Genomic DNA, 21,876 nt, shown 5'->3' with positions numbered 1-21,876 from the left:
GGGTACCATATTAATATTTACCTATCCAAACTCCTGATATCGTAAATTACTGAGACTTCTACATAAAATTTTACTTTAATTTTTCTAACCAATACTTACTTGAGGGTGTAATATCAGAAGAGGGCATGCTGAAGTATAACATATCTGAAGAACCTATTTCATTTTGTAGAATTAGTGCCCAATTGCCCCCCTTGGCGCTTTTTTTCTTCTCAACATCAATAACGAGCAGCAGGCGAGGTGGGTCTCCAGTCAGGATGCACTTTTCTGCTGTGTTTGAATTTTCACCAAACATTGTTGAGGTCAGGAAACATTTGTGCATTTGTCTCGTGTGTGTCTTGATGCTAAATATCCAGCTGACAAATGTTGCGCCATCCACTACACTTGGAGACTTGGAAATAAACTGAGGGGGACCTGAAAGAATTAAAACAATATAAAATTGACTTTTAAGAATAACATATTTCCTAAGAAGTTATCGGCATTTATTATTTATCATTTAAATGTGTTAGTAAAATCTTTAATAATTCCTGGATATAGTTCCGGTGAATTATGTATGCACTAAGTTTTTTATTGTGGCAGTCTAAGAAAGAAACTAGTCACATCACTCGCACTCTTATAAAAGGAATCATTACAGCTCTCTGATGTTGGGATAATTGTTCAGTAGAGTCGGGTAGTAAAGTTATATTTGGAATGAAATGAATTCCCGTGGTCAGAATATCATTTATAAAAAGGTAACAGAAAAGTGAGAGGGTCATAAAGACTAGTGACCCGTAAGAAGTTCACTATGTCTAGGGTACAGCATGTAAACAAGCACAACTTTCACTTTCGCCAGCGTTTGATCTTCCCTAATAAATGAGCTCGCATTTATGGGTAAGTTCCTTTTCCTGTTTCAGTTCCTTTTTTTAGAAATTTGAACACACCTTCAAAGATACAAAGAGATGTTAACAACAACTTCTTTTCTCATTTTTAAAAAATTATTCAGTTTAAATCGCTTGAAATTATCTTTTGGCTTTTCCTTTGATTTAGGTGGCTGAATGGCGCTTCGGGAGGTTTGGAACATTAATGGACCGAATGATTTATATATTTTAATCTGTCACTTCGTATTTCTCATATTCCTCTTTAACTATATGAATGGCTACACTACAGAGGCTCTTTGTTTTGAGATCAGTGGTTACAATTTTTGTTGTCTCTCCAAAAATATGTGCTACTTACACTTGACAATGAAAGACACAGATTTGTTGTTTTGTGAGTTGTTTCCAGCACACAGGATGGTGGGCCAATCTTCTTTGCACTGGAGCATGAGGAGATAATTAAGACTTTGTTGGTGGTTGACAGCATTTAACCTGCTTCCGTTTTCATCCATCAGAAAGAGGTTTTGAGGAGGAGAACCTTTATCGAATGTGCAAGAGATGTTGACCTCTTGACCCTCGCTAACGAGATGACTTCCAGTGACCTCATGTCCATCCACAGTAAGACTCGTGACACGGGGTGGGTCTGTAAACACATACACACACTATTACAACTTTTTAAAAGTTTTTTCTCGTATAAAGATAAAGTTTTGTGAAAATGATTTGTTTTCCTTTTCTGAGCTTACATGGTTTCGTCTACAATTTTTTAAAAATAATATTATGGAAATATGTGAAATAACTTTAAAATAAATGTAAATATCTGATTTACTTACAGGAAACATTCAGCTTTAATTCCTTCTGCACAGTCCTAAACTGACCAGTATGGAAATCTCTCAAACTCCACTGCCACTCAATTGCCACGTGAGACCGATTTACTTTTCTGTACAGTTCTGCTGGACCTGCTGTGGTGATGCATCTCACGGATGTCAGTACTGCGTCAGTGCATATGTCTTTCCAGAAGATAATAGTTCCATCATATTCCAGACTACCAGAGCTCGTTCTTGTGCTCACTGTTATTTTATAGGACTGATTCGTTGGATCACAGGTCGTCGACACATTCATTCCAAATATCACTTTCGCGAACTGGTCTTCGAAGACTGATGTTACATTTTTGTCTAAGTTGTAAAAATGTAAAACTGCACCTGTGACAAAAGTTGTGCATATATTAGTAGTTCTGATTTTGCTTAGGAAAAAATACCATATTAAATATTAAAAAAAACGTAAAATTTGTTTCGATTTTTTTCAAAGAAAAAGTACATCATAAAAAAATGTATCCATCACACACATTTGTAGATGGCAGATGCAATTAAAGGAATCAAACTTGAAAAAAAATCTGATTAAAAACAAATGCCTTTGATAAAGGATAAAACAAAAAAAGCTTACATGATTCTTGTTGTGAGCAATTAATCACCAGCGCTACGACCAAAAATAGTAGAAAATAAAAGGCCGCGGTCATTTTCTGCTTGCTGTTTAGCCCTAACGTGTATGATTTAATTAGCTCGTAGTCTGACACTGAACATCAAAAGTAATGAAACAGAACAAACATTCAATAATAAGCTGATGCAGGAAGTGACCTACGTTACTCAAAAAGTTCACGTGCATCACACGTGACACACATCACAAATTGGTGAACTTAACTACAAAGCAAGGGTCAGAGTCACAAGGTGAGGAACTCTTTGCCAGTGGACAAAATGAAAAAAAATCGGGGAAATAGTCTTATCTCCCTGGGTACAACTCACTGTCCCGGTATCACAGATTTTGACTGATGTTACTTTTACTCCAAAGAATATTTGCTACTGGTTTATAATTACAGTCCCAGGGGTAAATGAACATCAACATAATCTTTCTGTCACTCCACGACAAGGGAAACAACACGCTTGTCCTTGATTTACTCGGATGACTACTCACCTTGATGATTACGGCCCCACAAAGTTAACGGCTCAATGCTTGTGACTAGAAGTGCTTCTTCTACCCACTTAGAGGAACTTTATTTGCTATTTATCAAGAAAATATAATTATAAAGCACCGGGAGGATATCGTTCCATATTCTGTGAAAGATTTGTGAATGCCAAAGAAACCGAAGTACTCGAAAAACAAAATCCCTGAAGAAGTGGAGAAGTGCCTGTTCCTCTTTGACTCCATTGAACTAGTGACAAGAAAGTGTTTTGCTAATACTTCACAGAACGCGCCTCGTCCACCATTCGGTCATATCTATTTATAGCGTCATATCTATTTATAGCGTACTGACGAGCTCTGTTGATTCTGTCGCTGTGACTACAACGAGTTAAACAAATGGGAAAGAATACTCTTTTCCTTCGTCACCTCCGTTATACAGGCCTACCCAGGCATTTCAATCATAGACGGCGCTGTTGCACAGTCTACCTGTACCTACCTTTCAGTCTCAACGTAACTTAGGAGGTCAGGCCTACGCCCATTTGAGAAGTTGAGCGCTGACATGTTTGAAACGACTACTGAGAAATTCTGTGTTCGCCTTGAATTGTGAAATATAGTTTCTCTACTTAAAGTCCGAGTACTGAAGTGAGCTTCAAGTCAATTAATCCCAGCTGAGTAGGAAACAAATTATTAATCTATCATAGGTATTTTTTGTGGCAGTCTTCCTAAATCTCTTCTTCTACACATTCGTTTGAAACAGGAAGTAAGTAAGAAAAGTCGAGAAAAAAAGGACGCAGTTTTCGGAGATTTAAACTTTTGGAAGCATCATACAGATTACATCAAGGGACAAGCTCATCGAAGGTGAGTTAGCTGAGAAAATTGATTGTCTCTGTGTTTAACGCAAAATGTCGTATGCACCTAGTTACTCGAGTTACTATCAGATTTCTGTGAGTTTTCCAGATTATATTAATTTTTTTTAATTGATTATTCACACTACAAGAAACTTTGTTGAAAAATAAATTTTTGAGCAGAATTTTCAACACATTTTAAGACCGGTCGTATTGATTTCGTCCTTTGTATTTTTCTGATTTTTTTTTTTATACCCGGTGCAAAAAGCACAGAATACCGGGTAAAGATTTCTTGTAACCTTGACTTTTCCTGCCTTTGCACCTATTACTGTGTGTATTAGTGGACTGAGCATAAAGACAACTCATGTAAACTCCTGTAGCATTTTATTTTCAATAATATGTATCTGTCTTATACTATAATTAATATTCGTATTTATGTGTACATTGCAGATGCCAAGAGCGCTATGGCCGTTGAAGAAACTGGACCAGATGAAAAGGCACATAACAGTTCTTTCCCTCCTTGCTTTTGTCTTTGTATCCAGCGTCCAAGGTAAGGCTATCGTAACTGTTTATAGTCCAGTCTGTCTGCGTGTTTGTTCAAATAATTATCAATTAACTGTAATTCTCCATGATGCTTAAGCCTCGAATGTTCATGCACATTCTAAAAATCGAAACTTTAAAAAAAATTGTAAACTGGGACAAAAGGTAGAGCATGTACAAAATAAATAATTCAGAATTTGAAATTAGTCTTCCAAAGAGAATAATGGGTCTATCACAAGTTTTTAAGCCCACTAAATGATGCAAAAAAGTAAAGCTTGTATTAGAATGGCGGCTTTTAAAGAAAATTTTGAAAGGGTTTTCTCACTATGGTCTTCTTTATTAATCTGACACAGGCAAGGAGAGCAGATGCGACGTATTTCCATTTCCTACTGACCATTGTGCTCAAAATATAACAATCACAATCGACAAGAGACATGTGGAAATGAGAAAGTCACTCACTCTTCATCTTGAAACGCCAGGGATGAAAGGTATACTGAACTTGTATTATCATTATCAATTTGTTTCATCAAAGTTAATTTTTTTCAGCAATACACGCACGTTTCCAGACACCTATCACTAGTAGTTTAGCTCCAGCCACTATGTCAGATACGGTCGACACTACTGTGATTATCGTTATTACTCCTGCCACATATTCAATACCGATATGTTCAACACAACTAAACATCTTATTACAATAGCTATTCCAGCACTCTTATTACAATAACTAGTTTCCCTTTGTCCTTATGTAACACAACCCCTATATTGGCAATACTAAATGAATATCTTCAAGTCCATGACAAGACGCCAAGGATGGGGAAGCGCTTACTCTGAATGATTGATGATGATCTCTTTCTTTTTCCTTCAGGGACCTTAACGCGCATTTAATACAATTGTACTCATCAAAAACATTCTGCACACATGTCCATATGTATTTACAAATAAATTTAAAATTCACACTTTAAAGCTGATTGGTGTTTATGTGCATGTTGCAGAACCTGTTGTTATGTTAAATTATGTTGGAGACTACACCTGTGAAACATCTAAAGGTTACCTCTGCAGTAAGGTGACCAAAAGCATCTTCTCCATCATCGCACCCTGTGTAGCGAGTGGTAGTTTCAGACTTTCCGTCGATGGGGAGCAAGACATTTCGTGTTTGCCCTCACAACGTAAGTTGCTGGAATTTTTCTTGTAAATTCCATTCATGTAAGATTTGTTTCAAATGCAATTTCCTTGGAATTTAGTCTTATCAACAAAAACATATGTATATGACTTCATTGTGACAGGAGTTTTGACCGAAGTTTTCAAGTGGTGATGTTTTAAGGATGTCTATTTATTCAGACTGTGCAAAATATTTTCTGTCATTCATTTTACCGTTATATCTCTTGATAACAGCATTACTCACTAACATCAGTTAAAAGTCAGGGTTATCGCAGGCTTTCTCGAGATAAGGTCAGTTAGCATTGAGAGAATTTAAATAGAAGATGTAACACTACCGACTGTCAACTTCTTTTTCGAGAAACATTCCTTTTTAAAGATTTTAGCAAACTTTGTTATATAGAAATGAAAAAGGATGATGAAGAAATGGTGTTTTTAGATTAGAATGAGTTTGTTAGTAAGGAAAATCTGTAAAAGAAACTTACATTCTGCTCTAAACTTTTTCTATCAAAAGAAAATACGCAGCCATTTGAAGTGGATCAAGGTTGGCGAAGTTCAGAGGATTCTAAATTTCAGAAAGGTATTCAGAGAGATGCAACATAAAATACTGTATGACTATTGAGAAAATAAGCATTTTAAGAGTACTTTTTGAGCTGAGAAATGTGTTGTAAAGAACAGGAGAGAGAACACAAAGTATATTTTTATAATGAATGTGCTGAGATTTATATATATATATTACTCAAATAGTAAGATTTGTGTATGGTAAAATTATAATTTAATAATACAACTTTTTGTCTTCAAACTTATTTTAGATGGTATACAAGCTTCTAAACAGAGTGAAGACATGACTGGCGTCATTGTTGGTGTCACCATTGGAATGTCTATACTACTAATTGGACTCATTTCTGCTCTAACGTTCTTTTTGATTAAACGAAGGTGAGTTTTATATTGGAAAGAGCTTCATATTTATTTGAGCTTAAAATTAAAATTACTTCTGTGCAAGAGCGTTCTGTAAAAACAGAATGAGCAGCTTGATAGCCTTCGGTATACTTTAAAGAAAGGACAAAATGTGTTTCAATACTGTCACTCTACTTGTCCATGCTTTTCTCCTTGAAGAGTGACTGGTTGAAAAAAAAAGATATTTAACAGGCATTAACTAAGAGAGTTCCGTTTCGAGGTACATCCTCAGTTCCTCTGTCTACAGTTAAAAGTGTAATCCTTGCAACAAAAAAGCGCAATTTGATTCCCGATAGGCGGAGTGGATTTTGAAAATCAAATGTACCTCGCGCCTATTATCAAAATTACTGCCAGAGTATTTCTGAAGCGTAGACGAGGTAGAAACTAGAAAAAATACAGATTTGGTTTATCTTTTAATCTGTAAAAGCAGAGAAAATAAAAAATATCTTAAATGACACGTATAAAAATAAAATATAGCTATTAGGAAGTGAACAATCTTGGTTTAAAAAACAGTTCACAATGATGTTGATGATGATGGATGATGGATGATGGATGATGGATGATGGATGATGGTGGGATGGGTGTGGGGATGCGTGGGGAAATGGATGGATGGGGGGATGAATGATTGATTGATTGATTGATGATCCGATTCTGTTTCCAGACGGAGGTCTATTCGAGAAAGGAACCATCCTGCTGACGTAGAAGACCCATTTATTGATGGCAAGAGTACAGGAATGGTAAACTTCCATGGTAAGCAGCTAGCAGAGTTAGAAAGCGAAAACTTAAAATGCAATATCACTTATAACATGATACAACAATTAATTTAGCTGCAGAGATTACCAGTTCAACAACGCCACACGCATGATGCCAATGTGTTTATAGGGGAAAGACATGGATTGTTCTCTCTCTCTCTCACACACACTCTCTCTCTCTCTCACTCTCTCACATCTGATTCCATTACATACCTACGTGTACATCTATTCCTGTGTCACAATTCTGTTATTTTAATCCTTGCGATTCTATATTTCTCTTAAAGTCCATGGAAGTAAAAGTGTTTTTTTTCTCCTTCACAGAAAACAGTAAAGATTCTCTAAGTAGCTCCAGTGATGGAAGGAATTCCGATGGATGAGCAACGAGTCACCAGACAGTCATGCTGCAGGCGGAAACGTCTCTCAGCATCACCCTGATGACAAGGCCCATGTTGAAGATATCTTTCTACTCACTAGGGCTGGGTGTCTGCTTTGATAATTGATGTAAATTACCGATATAGTGTTTCTGTGATTTAGATGGCACAAACTTTCATCAGTATTACCATGCAAATTACTTTGTAGTGAACAAGTAATAAATACACTGCTATAAAAAGTTGGTTCTATGCTCCCCTAGGGATAAAAGGAATAATAAGATATAAATCAGTTGTAAAGAATGTATCAATCTTAGACTGGTTTATATCATTTTAAACTCTTTTTCATTGACGGATAAAATGACAAATGTTATTAGAACATCTTAAAATGAATTCTAATGAGATTATTTTTCATTTGTACATAATTGTATGAATGTATATTTCAATAAAGTAACTTAGGAAAACAAATTTTATTTGAGTTCAAGCACTTGCACTTACTGATAATTATTTTCTTAAACACTAAGAGTTTTTCATATAAAATTCTAGATGTTATTACTCTACATTTGCTGTGATGTATTTTGCTAGCATATATTTGTGTCTTAAAATGTATAGTGAGTTACTTTCCTAATCACGATACTATTTATTGTGCATAGATTTGGTCCTTCAGAAATTTTATTGATTTTTAATAGTGTATCAAGACCACAAGTACTTATCAGTTATATGTATATACATAGTAAGTTTGTTATATGTTGTCTGACTTCTTTTCTTAAGTGAATTGTAAAATAAACTCACGAATTAAGTATACAAAGATTTATCGTTCCATGTATGAGTCTTGTTGTCTTGCAAGTGTGTTGACCAGCTTTGATGCAGAAGGTATATATGTGTGTAAGTTCTCTTATCAGTCTTCCTAACTTTCATTTCTCTCTCTCTCTCTCTTTATCTCTCACTCTCACTTGTTCGATCAACTGCCATCTTAAGACATTCTGGAACACTTTCAAGACAGAATCACAACAGCCTAAGTAAAAAAAGGCTTAAGCTGTTTGGAGTAAAACTAATAATTTATGATGTCAAGAACCTAAAGTAAGAGCACAGAATAAAGTAGAACTGTGCTTTGCGTGAACAAGCATCTGCTCAATTTTGTCGCAAACAAGCCACAAACAAAATATGATCTACCCTGTAAGTAAAATTAACATGAAAATGTATCATAAATAATTGTGATGCACTTAAAAGGATTATCATCCAGCGCAAAGTTTTGCTTTTAGTGATTAAGGTCGAGTCATCATTGCTTTGTAGAATGGGCTTAGGTCGAGAAAGTCAGAGCCGCTTTTTTGCAGGTATATGTACAGCTTACAATCTAGTCATCGATGAGTCACGTTTCTCAGAATCTTTCTTAAAACCTTTTAGTTTGAGTTGGCGAGCGGGTGGAAGCAAGTGTAAGCGGATAGGTGGGCAAATGAGCGCCTAGTCATCTGCTCACGCAGTCTGTTATCTCGTTATTAAACTTCTCTGTGCAAGAGGGCGTAAGCCTCTGCCAGCGAGGTACATGTGCACTCTGAAGTAAAGGAAATAGTTTGTGGCTTTATTAGCAGTAAATCGTACATACTTTCATGAAGATGTGAATGCTGATAATACTTAACGAACAGCAGCCGAGGTGGGTCTCCAGTCAGGATGAACTTTTCTGTTGTGTTTAAATTTTCGCCAAATATTATATTAACAATTATTCAGACATTTGGCCTTCCTTCCTTTTCTTGATCTTTTTGTACAAAAGCTGAAAACAAGCAACATCCTGTCACGTTTACCATTTTATCCTCAAACGCATATAATGTCGTTATTTGTCAAGTCTTCGTCATGTTACAACATAGTTTTCAGAAATGGTTTATATAGAAGCAGATTAAACAAACGTGGCAGCGCTTATCTTGCCAAGATATCTGACTGAATGTCATCCAACTTTTATAGTCGCAAATCTGTGAATAGTTGTAAACAGACAAAGTTTGGGGATGTTGTTATTGTTTAGGTGGAGACATCTTATCCATATTGCAAGCAGAGGTTTGTACTCATAAAATATACAATGCAAATAATTTAATGTATGTAAAAGAAATTATCTAATGTACAGGTTTAAATAAGTATTAAAACTGTTTCCACTTTTTTTTAAAAGTCGGTATGTGTTTGGTTGTCTGTGCTTTGAACGAAACGTTGGAGGAATGAAGGTGATGCACAATGTATGTATTATGTTGAACGTTCACAGGTGTATATGCTTACCTTTTACAGCTGTCCTTTGTGATAGATGATATCACAATTTCGTTCACACGACGGTATTCGATCGTCATAAAACGGTTCTCCCGGTATTTACGGATGTTCCGTGAGTTAAATCGGACAAAAGATCTCGACATGCTTCCGTCTAATTTTCTTGTGTTGGAATAGAAAACTTGAGAAAAACGCTGGAATTGCTTGAAAGCTTCACTAAAAGTTATTAAAACGAATTTTTACTAGATTGTCATGCTCTTCATTAGTATAAATTACATATAGTACACAAAATAATCATAATGTCAAGTAAAAGGACTGGACAATCACGACTTCCCTTTCTGTATTTAATAAGGGTGTTGACGAAAGTTTGTTTCGAAACTATCTTCTGAAGTAACTTTATATTAAATATTCATCGTTGGACTTAGCTAAACAGTTTTCGCACATTAAGGCGTTGAAGGTCAATATGAATATTTATGCAGTATACATCCAAATTGTTTCAAACTGTTTTAGTGTTACATCTGTATCTTTCTTTAATTGTAAATGCGTTTTTTTTCGTGGGATTTCGTTTTACTGTAGTCTGCCAGTCCTGAACGAAAGTCACGTGGTAAGAAAATCGGCATGAAGAGCATAGCGCGCGTACTGGTTGGATTGGTACCTGTGTGGTACACCTTTTGGATTGATACCCGTGTGGTGCACCTTTCTGTCCCATTTGACCTCAACATATATAAAGCTGGTCACAATAAGAAAGTAAGCATTTTACACCTCACTTCCCAAAGATCGAATGTTTCTGGAACTTCTTATTTTTTCTTTTATCAACTGTAGCCTTGTATATTTCTTTAAATCATTTTAGCTACAAAACGATGTCATAAAGTAAAGAATATTATGAAACTAGTTTTATTTTATAAGATGAGAGAATTTTTTTGATCATATCTTCTCTGCTTCTCATAAACAGATAAATTTGAGTTTCTGTGCTATTACTTTATTTTAGCAATACCTAAAACCTTTATTTAATTAAGGGAGTTATGGTGTACAATACTTACTTGCGGGTGTGATGTCACGTGAGGCGATGTTGAAAAGTAATGTGTCTGAGAACCCATTTCATTATGTAGTATTAGTGTCCATTGGCCTCCCTTGGCGCTCTCCTGCTTATCAAGGGAAATAATTAACAGTAGTTCTGGTGGGTCACCAGTTACGTCGCAGTTCACTTCTGTGTTTGAATTTTCTCCAAGCGACAAACATGTCAAGAAGCATTTCTTTATTTCTCGTGTGTGAGCTTTTATATTAAATATCCAGCTATCATATTTTGCGCCTTCCACGACCTTTGGGCCTTCGAAATGAACTGAGGGCGACCTGCAAAAGTTAAAAAAAAAGAAACTAGTCTTCAAAAATATTACATGTACTTTGACACAAATATTTGCTGATTTTAGAGATGCTTGATTTTGCAATTAATCAAAATGTTCATAATGGCAATCTGAACAGGCCACTTTTGGAAATCTTTCCCACTTCAACTGTTTGAAACACATCAACATGCTGCAAATTGAATAATCTGATATTCAAAATTATAGTGATTATTATGAAAAAAAAAAACAAATAGAAATGGCTAGATAACCAATTAATCATAAAAGGTGTATTATTATATGGGGCGCATCAACAGAAAAGCTGAACCTAATCTAATTAAGCGGCCTTCCGCCGCCCTTACACTTCCCTGAAAAATTAGGCCATAGCTGTTGGCTGGGTAGAGCTGGTTTTCGGTTCCTTTCTTGAAATTTCAAAGATCAATAATTTAGTAACTAGTTCACTTATGGTTTCATCATCATCATCATCATCGTCGTCGTCATCGTCGTCATCTTTTAGTTCTCTGATTTATGTAGCCGACGATAATCATGAGAGACGAATTTGACAGAAATTCTTAATAAAAAATAGAATTCTTAAAATTTGCTTTCTCGTTAGTTATTCGTACATGTTTATGTACCTATTTCCCAGAAGAACAGATGATTTGTAAGCAGGCCTACGCTAATGTACGTGCACAAAGTTGTGGATATAAGGATACAGTTTCACACATGCACACACAGACAGCTCTCGCACACATTTAATCTCTCGTCAAAGCTGATTTTGTGCAGGTGATTGCTGCTTACACTTGACCATGAAGGACACAGATTTGTTCTGCTCCGAGTTGTTTCCTACACATTGGATGGTTGGCCAGTGGTCTTTGCACTGGACTCTGACGGAGTAGTTGAGATGTCGTTCATCTCTAACAGCGTTTAGTCGGTTTCCGGTTTCATCAAGCAAGGAGAAGTTTTGCGGAGGATTGCCTTTGTCAAACAAACAAAAGATGTTGACTTCTTGACCCTCGCTAAGGAGGAAAACTTCCGCCAGTTTCATGTCCATCCACAGTCAGACTCGTGACTCGCGGTGGGTCTGTAAATATAAACAACACATAGAGAGAATAAGACACACATACGCACACATGTAGACAATGCATTATCCCAGCTTTATGCACTAATATCTCTTTATCCTAAAAAAATGGTATAATGAGAGAGAATTCTCTATGGGACTACCTCTTCCTCTAATAACTTCAGACACCTTTAACCTTTTACAGATTATAACATTTATAACTTTACAAAAGCTTGAACTACTTCAGCCTGCATTTCAATTTAATATTATTAATGGAGTTCAAAATGACGAGTTTTCGTGGATGAGAGAAAAAGTGAATGTGTCAGAGGGTTTGCACATAAGAATGAGTTAAAAGAGATAGTCATAAAGCAATGAAAAGAAATCTACTCAAGATGGAGATAACGTATTTACTTACAAGAAACCCTAAGCTTCAGTTCCTTTTGCGTGGTCTCAAACTGTCCAGACTTAACATCTCTCACCCTCCATTTCCACTCGATGGCCACGTGAGATCGGTTAAATCTCCTGTAGAGCTCTGCTGGACCTGCCTGACTGATGCATCTCACAAATTTATCTAATGTGCCAGTGCACGTGTCTTTCCAGAAGACAATAGTTCCATCATATTCCTGGCTGCCAGAGTTTGTTCTCGTGTTTACTGCTATTTGATAGGACTGATTAGTTGGATCACAAGTCGCTGACACATTTATCCCAAATGTCACTTTCGCAAATTTGTCTTCAAAGACATTAATGGTTTCTTGGTCCATGTTGTAAAAATGCAAAACTGCACCTGAAAAAAAAATTACGCTCTTGATGTTGATTAAAAAAGATTTTTTAAAAAATGTATTTCAGAAAGAAAAATCAATTCTATATATATATTCCATTCTGCCATCTATCCATCGCATCAGCAATATAAAAGCAATGTTAACTTTGATAGATGTATGGAAAAAAGACGCGGAACCAAGAATCAACTTTAATATAGACATAAAAAAGCAAAGAAAAGGCAAGATAACGATCATAGTTTTCTTTGTAAAACTAATAATAGGACTTAAACACACTTAAATGCAACGACTCAAGGAAGCAATATACACTTACATGTTTCTTGTTGTGAGCAATCAATTAACATCGCCACGACTATGAATATAAAAATGTATAAAGGTGTAGTTGATTTCCACATGATTCTTACTATGCCATTTAATGTATTATTTAATAATTTGCTTGTTGGAGCTAAGCGTCGCCAAGCTATGAAAATAATGAAACTAAAAGGAACTAAAATTCACTGATAACAAGATACAGGAAGAAAACATTTTCCCTGTTAAGTTTCATGTGCGTCACACGAGACACACTGACGATGATGATGATGAGGAGGAGCAGGAAAAAGAGAAGGAGCAGGAGCTGCAGGAGAAAACCTCAAAGCTATTGTGAATATGTAGCACCTTGGGCAACTTAAGGCAAACAAACTAGCGAAACAGTGTCTAAAAGATTTTATTTATATTATAAAAGATTATACTAATATCAGTGTTTGCGACATAAAGAGATTTGTGTGATTTAAAGCAGAGACAGCGGGACGAATGGCAAACATTTAGAACAGCTGACAAATACAAAGAGAATTTAAGATGACATTATTCACGGACAGCGATCTTGAGCAAATACAATACTGTAATTAAAGTGAGTGCACTATTTTGAACAATTGTACTACGAGTTTCTAGACTGATTTTGTAAAACAAGTCTTGAGTAACAAATCCATGCAAAAATATCTGAAGCTGCCTGGGACGAATGTAAACAAATGCTAGACAGTCACCAAAAGGTTGCACCACGAGCAGAGCAGACATGAAGCTGCATACAGAGTGTTCAATTAAGATGTACTTAAAAAGTATTTCATTGAAATTTATCGTCTACAAGCTGAGAGTGGAGAACCTTTAGTAAGTAGCATCATAAATAAATTTATGAACATCAGTCACAGCTGTTCAGAAGTACACAGAGAGAAAGTTTTTTGGGCAACACCACTTCTGAACTATTGTTCCCGGTGTGGTCCACTCGACTTTGTGGCAGAAGATTCATAGTTGTCACCTAGCTTCGCTCAGGGTGCACCTTTGTGTTCTAGTCATCTCATGGCTTAGGCCCGCCCTCAGGTGTAAGTGCACAGGTGCTAGCGCTTGTCGCGGTCTAGTCATCTCTACGTCGGTGACGAACTGGTGAGCGACAGGTAGACCACAAGAAGTGGCTCCACCTGCCTGTGAAACCCGTTAGTTGTAACGTTATATTAGTAGATTGCGCAGTGTAGATAGAGAACCAGAAATTCAGGCTTAAGCCCTACTGAGTCCTGCCACCTTTGGATATCATGTCTGAGGCTATGAGCTCTTCTTAAATTGTGATGAGGGGAATAGCTGTTCTACAGCAACAATTGTGACTTTCAAGTCAATTTGAGAACAAAACAAAAATCGAAGAGGAAATAAAAGATTGAATTTGTTTCAAACAGTCTTCAGACGTGTGTGCCATATCAAGGTAAACTAGAACAATAATGTTGACACATGAATGATGCAATAATGAAGTAGCCTGTAGCGCTATTACATAAAGGATTGCTAGATATCATCATTTTTAACACCTTTTGCCTCATTTTTTAAATAATAAAATTGAAAGCTAATAAGGGCAAATAATTTTCAATACATTCTTTAGTATTTATAACTTATGATTGCCTAAGGAATTCAACACAAAATATATTTATACTTAAATGATAAGCATTTTGGATTAGCACGTTAATGAACGTGTCTTTATGAATAATTGTTTTTTGGTTAACTGTTGATCATAGAAAGCAGTATACAAAATATTGGTATCAACTTCAGAATTCGAAAATATCTTTTATTTCAACAGACCAATATCTGCTTTTACTGTACAAAACCTTTGTCTACTATCACTGCCATCACTGCTTATGTATGTGTTACAGCTTTTGCAAAGCGTTTGTGGCTAAAACATGGAAAAATGTGTTGTTCTCCTTGCATTCCTCTTACCTACATTCCTGGCGCAAGGTAAGGATATATTTATACGTGTTTGGTAGAATAAGGTTTTATTCTTTTAAGCGACCTGTTCTCACTAACATTATACTTAATATTGCAGTAATTGTAAGGCCACTATTTTATCAGGGACCCTAACGACTACCGAACAAAGAAAGTTAAAAATAGAAACTATGAATACGATGTTCTGCTCAAAGGATTTACATGCATTCTTTTTAACTCTCCAAGGTAATGAAAACGAGTGTAAAGTGTATACTTCCGAAAACTGCATCCAGGAAGTCCAGTGCAAGATCAAAGACGAATCTGTGGAAAAAAGAAGGTCGTTTACCCTCTACCTGATTTCCTCTACAGGAGAGGAAGGTAAAACAACGTACTTTTAACTTGTAGTTTGTGATTTGATTTGACCCTTCCACTTTTCTCTAGGAAAGGAACATAAGGTTAAATAATAGAAACAGCGCATGAAAATATTTCATATTCCTTTATGTTGAAATAAATTTTACATTATTTTTATGGCCAAAACCCCTACCCACATTGTTATTATAGTAAATCATATCTAGTCTTTGTGCGAACAGAACCTGTTACTGCTCTACAAAATGTAGGGAATATCAGCAACGAATCAGCTCATAAGTCCGTTCGATTAACATCATAACATGATATGGTTTTTTTACTATGATATGGTTTTCTTACTATGCGTACAATACTTTGTTGCAGACCTAATATAAAGAAGACAATACACATTCGTGCAAGTGACCACATTTTAAATTCAGTTACTAACCTGATGTTGTTCATGTGTTTCAGAAACTGTTGCCCAAATGTCTTATGTTGTTGGATATTACAAATGCGAAACAGCACGAAACTACACTTGCGGTAAAGAAAACGATTCCAATTTCTTGATCACCCTACCTTGTACAGCCAGGGGAGAACTTAAACTTTCCGACGACGAAAAAGCTATTCCCTGCATGCGTGCTCAAAGTAAGTAAGAGAGTAGACCATCGATTTTAAGTTAACATTTAAGTCAAAATTCATAAGAATAAATATCATATCTACTTTTGCCTATGCTAAGGTCCAGTATAAAAAATGTATAGCAGCTTTCTTATGCCATTTGTAAAGTTGACTCTTTTATTATGCTAGAGAAATTATGCACACAAATTTAGGATAATAGATTTGTAAAATTCAACCATTTACCTTCTCGTCAGAAGGGCAGAGATCGTCATCCGAACTGAATAAAAGCATCTACAAGAAAAATGACACAAACTTTCAAAATGGTGAGTAAGATGGGGACTGACAATTTTTCTGAGTTTGACGAAGGCTATAACAAACGTAATATTAAGTGCAACCAATTTTCCAAAGGGACTATGTGATGCAAGTGATAAGGAATTTAAGGTTGAGAAGTGAAGTAGCCTACAGTGGAAAATAAAATGTGGTATAAACTCCAATTTTTTCCTATCACATGTAAAGAAATGTGTGCTGGAAAGATGACAATTTTACAATTAATCAATATAGGGAAATGTATCACGAATAAACATAACTATTTAATTTCTCTAGCATCACGGATTTATTGGCTTTATTTTTCAGATACTTCTATGATTTCCGAAGAAAATAAACACATGACTAAGACAGTTATTGCCGTCAGCGTTTGCTTAACCATGATGATTCTTAGCATTGGGATCTGTTGCTACAAAAGAAAGTTAGTTCTACTTACATCTCTTTGCTTGGACCCTATTGTCAACCTTTCACATTCTTATGAATGTTTTCTTATAAACTTTTTTTCAAAACATTTGTATTTGGTTCGATTAAAAGCAAAATAGAATATGTTAAGGCCACCTGGAGATTTTTCTTTCGCCCAGAACTGTTTTTGGTATTTTCGAAAGAGGATAATTTGGACAAAGGAACTAAATTTGACCAACATAAGCTGACAAATACATCACCTTTACTTTTCTACTACCTGTAGTAAAGTTTGTTTTTCACCAAACTCCACTTTCCATTGTAAATGACCAAAGACTGAAATCTTGGGTCTTAAAATGGAACATCAGCGATGTGCGATTTGAAATACTTATGGACTAGCCAAAACAGTAAATCTCCATGAAACATTCCTCCACATACTTATGTAAATAGCTCTTGACTGAAAGTAGTGCCGCAGATTTTGGAGGTCTTCTGATCACCAGGTTGTTGTTTACTTTCATCAGGGTGAATGAAAAGACCACTAAGGTTTTCTTGAGATACAGACGCAGACCCATGTAGTTACATGTGCTCCTGATTCTTCCTGGGGCTAGTTACACGTTTCTAAACCTTAGAGCTGTTCTAAAAGAGCAAAGTTAAAGACAATGAAGACCATGTAAATGCACTGAGGAGATATAACAAGTGTTTAGAAATTTCGCATACACGTGTACTCACTTTCTTCTTTTTAATAACGCTTATCTCCTGTTTCCAGAGTGATTTTTAAAGCCTTTAGGAAGATGCGGAAGAAGGAAGTTAAAAAAGACGGTCATGACGCTGAAATTGCATTGAATCCCAACAATACAGTAAATCAAACAACGACTCCGGATAAGATACTTTGGGAACAAGAGTGTAAGTATTCCTGTAATTATTGCTAACCTATGTATTAGCGTGTGTGTGTGTGTGAGGGAAAGGGTGCACGGTTTAGATGCACGTAATCATGTGTTAAGCCTGTAATGTGTTTAATGTGTTAATAGAAAAGTAAATGTTTTTATTTTTTAAAAAACCTGCATATTATGCTTTGTTGCAGAAGCAGAATCACATCGATAGAAATGAAAGGAATGCTGTCCACTCCATGTCGTCGGTGAGGTCATGCTGCAGACGGGGACGTCTCTCAGTGTCACCAGATATCACCGTGCACCTGGATACGACTTGCTTTATTCCTTCTTGCGTAATTATACACATGACATGAAAGTTGATTTCAGATTTGCTAAAGCCTGCGATTGAGAAAATGAATTATACATTTTTTCAGTGAAAGTTTCAATGCGTACCGTGATGTAGTGCTACAAGACTTGCTGTCAAACATACTCGGTAAAGAATTTTGTTTATGACTCAATCGAGTTGTTTACTATTTCAGTTTAGATTTGATTGATTGTACACTTAAAAGTGAATTCCTTCTCTACGATTATAAAATGTATTTAAAGTTACTAATTTTAGAAATTACGTATGTAAATATGTTCCAGATATTTGGACTACGAATGCATGCATATATGGTTGAGTGGAAAGTGTAGATTAAGAAGGGGGTGAAGGTATGGCGTGTTCGTTAAATTTGTTTGTGGTATGTATATATATGTCTGTGAGTGCGTGCGAATGTGATACTGACTCCAGAAAATAATGTAGACAAGAGAACAAAACCATTAGTTCAACTGTAGTATTTTATGTTAAAATTTATCTTATGAACTATTATAATAGCGTGTGTTAAAGATCTTTTATGTAGTTTATCTCAGCATAGTTTTTTGCATCTCCTTTTTTGAAAAGATTATTACGATGTATTCTTAAGTTCTGTCTAGCTGTGTGCTTATGCTCTTCCTTTCTATCTCGTCTTATATAAATATATAGCCAGTAGCATGTCTAACACTGTATAATGCTTCACCTTAAGTGTGTATCAATTTGTATGATGTGTTTCTAATAACTTTTTTCTAAAAAAAAAAATCCTTGTCTGTGTTCTCCCTGTATGCCAGCTTGTTTATCTGTAGGTCACTGTACCCCTCTAAGCCGATCACAAGACTCCATGCTAAATAGGCTTAGGCCGACTGAAGTAGAACAAGCGATTGATATTGAAATAAAACTAGACACAGAGCTTGTAAACAACCTAAATTCACGAGCAGAAATGCCAAGGACATCTATTTTGGCCAAGTCTCCTACATTTGGTCTTACTGTACAGGAACAAAGATCTTGACGGAATCGTGTTCAATTTTGGCGGTCTTCGTAAAAAGGCTTAGGCCAACAAGGTGCGCCCCACTGCTTTATTATGTAAACATCCTACGATATCGAAATTATAAAAAATCAGGTTTCTTTCTTTGAAAAGTGTAAACACATATCGGCATATTAATATATTTGTGTATATTTATATATAGGAAATTTTTTTAAATCAAGCTTATAATTGCTTGTCAAATAGATAGAAGGAACAGGCATACCAAAAGAAAGTATATTCAGCGAGAAAGGGGATGTTACGAAGCCCATATTTCCTGTTAAATGTATTTTAAATTGTATAAATTTTAATTGACATCAACCATCTAATGTTGCTTATAACAACTAAACAACATATCTAATGTAATTTTCCAGAAGGCTTTCTCCTCGCACACTGTTTACGTTCATGTGTGTTAGTTACATTTCCTTGAGTTTGTCAGTGTACGTGTACCTAATGACCCCGTGAAATGTTTATCTTTGTGGAAAAGGCTTAGGTCAATTTTGCTAGGCTCGAGTTGCTTTATTTTATTTGAGGTGTATCAATTACAGCAATATCATTCTGAATTACAAGCTAGCCTTCTTTCATCAGGAATGTCCAGTGACAAATCAGAATTCTAGTTATTAATCTCTAGGCACAATGTCATAACACAGTCATAACACTGTAACACAGTTCATAAATTGTCGTTGTGTCATGACCTCCTCAATTAATAAAATATGAGCTCATCCACACTGTGAGATTTTAAGAAACTTAGTAACAGTCGCTGGATGTTTCGTTAAACTTTCTAGCAATTACTAGAGTGGGAAAAGTGTGTTGTAAGTCTTGACACACTGGACTAGCACTCAAGTTTCTCTGACATAACGGGACAGGTTACTGAAAACAGTCAAGAACTGTTCTTTTCAAACAAAATGGTCGATGAAATGTTAGTGTTTAAAAATTCATCTTTCTGAAAGGTTTTCCTTCATAAAATATCAAAATCAATGTGACGAGAATTTTATTTCATGTATTCAAAGTCATCTTTGTACAGTCATAGCTTACCTTTACAATACAGGTGATAATTTTCTCTAAGCTTTAATATCAAATGTCTCCAAAATAGTCAGATCCTCGTAAATAATGGAATCTAGTTTGGAGCTTTAATTTGTCCACGAACCTTACTTGCTGTAAAGTGTTTCCTTTGTGGTACATCCCACGTACTTTCATGAAAGAAGAGAGTACAGATTAAATTGTGTGTATATGGATTTCAAAATGAAATTTTGTTTACAAAGGATAATGTAATTCTTCTTTCCACAAATAAGTTTGTAGATACTATTTTATGAGCATCTTTAATTTTACCAAGGCACGCAGCTGCGAATTGCATGTTTGTACACTTCTAGAGCTGACATATTTCTTGTATCAAGCATACTTATTTTGTAAAATTCATCTTCTGCTCTTGGTTGCTTAAAATCCCTAGAAGGCCAAGGGAGACTATAAAATTTTTTTGGAAGTCTCCTTGACTTCTTAGGTGAGGAGAAAAATCATCTAAATATGTTGTTTTTAATGTAAAATTAACGGAGTGCTATTATGATTGATGCTAACATTTTATATATCTATATGTGTGTGTGATGCATTAAATTTATGAATACGTTTGGACTTGTTTATTCCTTTTCGCTCCCTCTGAAACGGATATCTAATAGTGTGTTTGATGTGAGATCGTATTTAAAATCCATATCATAGAGAGACAAACACAAAGAGAGAGAAAAATGTAACTTAATGGAATTTGTATCGAAAGGTACCTTCCCTATATATACATGTACATGGGTATATAATACAGCAAAACAAAAACTAAGCATGAAATATCGACATTCTATACACACACCATGTACATAAACTAATTAGTTTTTCTCTTCGTAATTTGTTAAAATAATAATCACCTTTACTTACTTTTCAATAACAAAGCTCTCATTTTGTACAAGTAAAATTGCTGTTGGCATAAAGGAACCATTTAAATATGTGTTATATATTTCTCTCATAAATGGTGATGGTGGAACAGGAATGTAACTTGTCTTCGGTGACATGCACTTAGAAACAAGATATACTGCAGAGTACAGGAACGTTATTCCACACAAACCGAAAATAACATGTATAATCTATTTTGAACTGCAAGCTTCCTTAAACTAATACAAAATATTAAAAATCTGAACTTCAAATCCCAATAGACAAAAGTATTTTAATCCATAACTTATACTCAAGATATTGATACAGATGAAAGCAAACACACTGCTTACCTTTAAAATGCGATTTTTTCCTCTAATTTTAATAAATTACTGACAGCACAGTATCTACATCATATATTGTCACCTTTCTAGTAAATATTGGGAGATATTGAGACATCATTGGATTTGAATTTATGTACTTTGAACGGTTCAAAAGACTGACCTACTGTAATTACTTCTATGTCTCGGTGTGTGTGTGTGTGTCAGTGTGTGTCAGTATAGCATATTTAGAAATGTCTGTTTTCAAAGCCTGGAACTCTTTAAGAAAGAAAATAGAAAAAAAGACATGAAGTCAGGTACTTTACTGTAAATCAGCAGCTAGAAGAAGAAGAAGAATAGAGTGAACTCGAATAGCCCCATATTCCAAACCCATGGGTATACTCATACTTTACAAAGAACACACGTTAGGGAAATTAGTTTAGAATAAATCAATCAATAATCAAGTAATGGATAAAATCATCAGGAGATTACTGGTATCCACATAGTCACATTTCACCAGAAAAACTACATTTAAACGTAAATGCAATACAATAATGATGGTAAAATTTAATGTACTGCTCTTCGTGCTTGTAGGAACAGTTAAACTAGACGAAACCGGTTAATATAAATAATGTCACTTTTATTGCTATTAAGATTTTTTTATTCCTTCTCTTTACTTG

General features: G+C 35.3%; 3 protein-coding genes and 1 long non-coding RNA gene across 5 annotated transcripts; 2 read left to right on the top strand and 2 right to left on the bottom strand.

Moving 5' to 3' along the window:
* Positions 1 to 22: 22 nt before the first annotated feature.
* Positions 23 to 2,006, bottom strand: LOC112569178. The gene is made up of 3 exons (XM_025246901.1): positions 1,679 to 2,006; positions 1,210 to 1,491; positions 23 to 411 (listed from the first exon to the last, which is right to left on the bottom strand). The coding sequence occupies exons 1-3, from the start codon at positions 1,965 to 1,967 to the stop codon at positions 71 to 73; spliced, it is 912 nt and encodes a 303-aa protein (XP_025102686.1). The 5' UTR covers positions 1,968 to 2,006; the 3' UTR covers positions 23 to 70.
* Positions 2,007 to 3,703: 1,697 nt separating this feature from the next.
* LOC112568553 lies at positions 3,704 to 8,217 on the top strand. The gene is made up of 8 exons (XM_025245881.1): positions 3,704 to 3,745; positions 4,097 to 4,196; positions 4,540 to 4,674; positions 5,179 to 5,352; positions 5,856 to 5,921; positions 6,154 to 6,277; positions 6,960 to 7,048; positions 7,372 to 8,217. Exons 1-8 carry the CDS (start codon positions 3,704 to 3,706, stop codon positions 7,425 to 7,427), a joined length of 786 nt encoding a protein of 261 aa, XP_025101666.1. The 3' UTR covers positions 7,428 to 8,217.
* Positions 8,218 to 10,604: 2,387 nt separating this feature from the next.
* Positions 10,605 to 13,314, bottom strand: LOC112568464. The gene is made up of 4 exons (XR_003100104.1): positions 13,146 to 13,314; positions 12,472 to 12,840; positions 11,798 to 12,080; positions 10,605 to 11,012 (listed from the first exon to the last, which is right to left on the bottom strand). It is a non-coding gene; the product is annotated as an uncharacterized LOC112568464 (long non-coding RNA).
* A 922-nt stretch (positions 13,315 to 14,236) lies between these two features.
* On the top strand, positions 14,237 to 20,591 carry LOC112568746. 2 transcript variants are annotated; one of them, XM_025246215.1, is made up of 8 exons: positions 14,237 to 14,555; positions 14,995 to 15,076; positions 15,290 to 15,421; positions 15,860 to 16,033; positions 16,261 to 16,326; positions 16,637 to 16,748; positions 17,493 to 17,629; positions 17,808 to 20,591. In XM_025246215.1, coding segments are annotated over exons 2-8 (678 nt in total). In that variant the 5' UTR covers positions 14,237 to 14,555; positions 14,995 to 15,021; the 3' UTR covers positions 17,810 to 20,591. The 2 variants fall into 2 exon arrangements, with proteins under 2 accessions (XP_025102000.1, XP_025101999.1); XM_025246214.1 differs by having other exon boundaries at positions 14,240 to 14,555; positions 16,258 to 16,326.
* The last annotated feature ends 1,285 nt before the right edge of the window (positions 20,592 to 21,876 follow it).

Source organism: Pomacea canaliculata, linkage group LG7, assembly GCF_003073045.1.
Source record: "Pomacea canaliculata isolate SZHN2017 linkage group LG7, ASM307304v1, whole genome shotgun sequence".
NCBI lineage: Eukaryota > Metazoa > Mollusca > Gastropoda > Architaenioglossa > Ampullariidae > Pomacea > Pomacea canaliculata.
The sequence above is the reverse complement of the archived record's forward strand: the minus strand, read 5'-3'. Positions and strand labels throughout refer to the sequence as shown.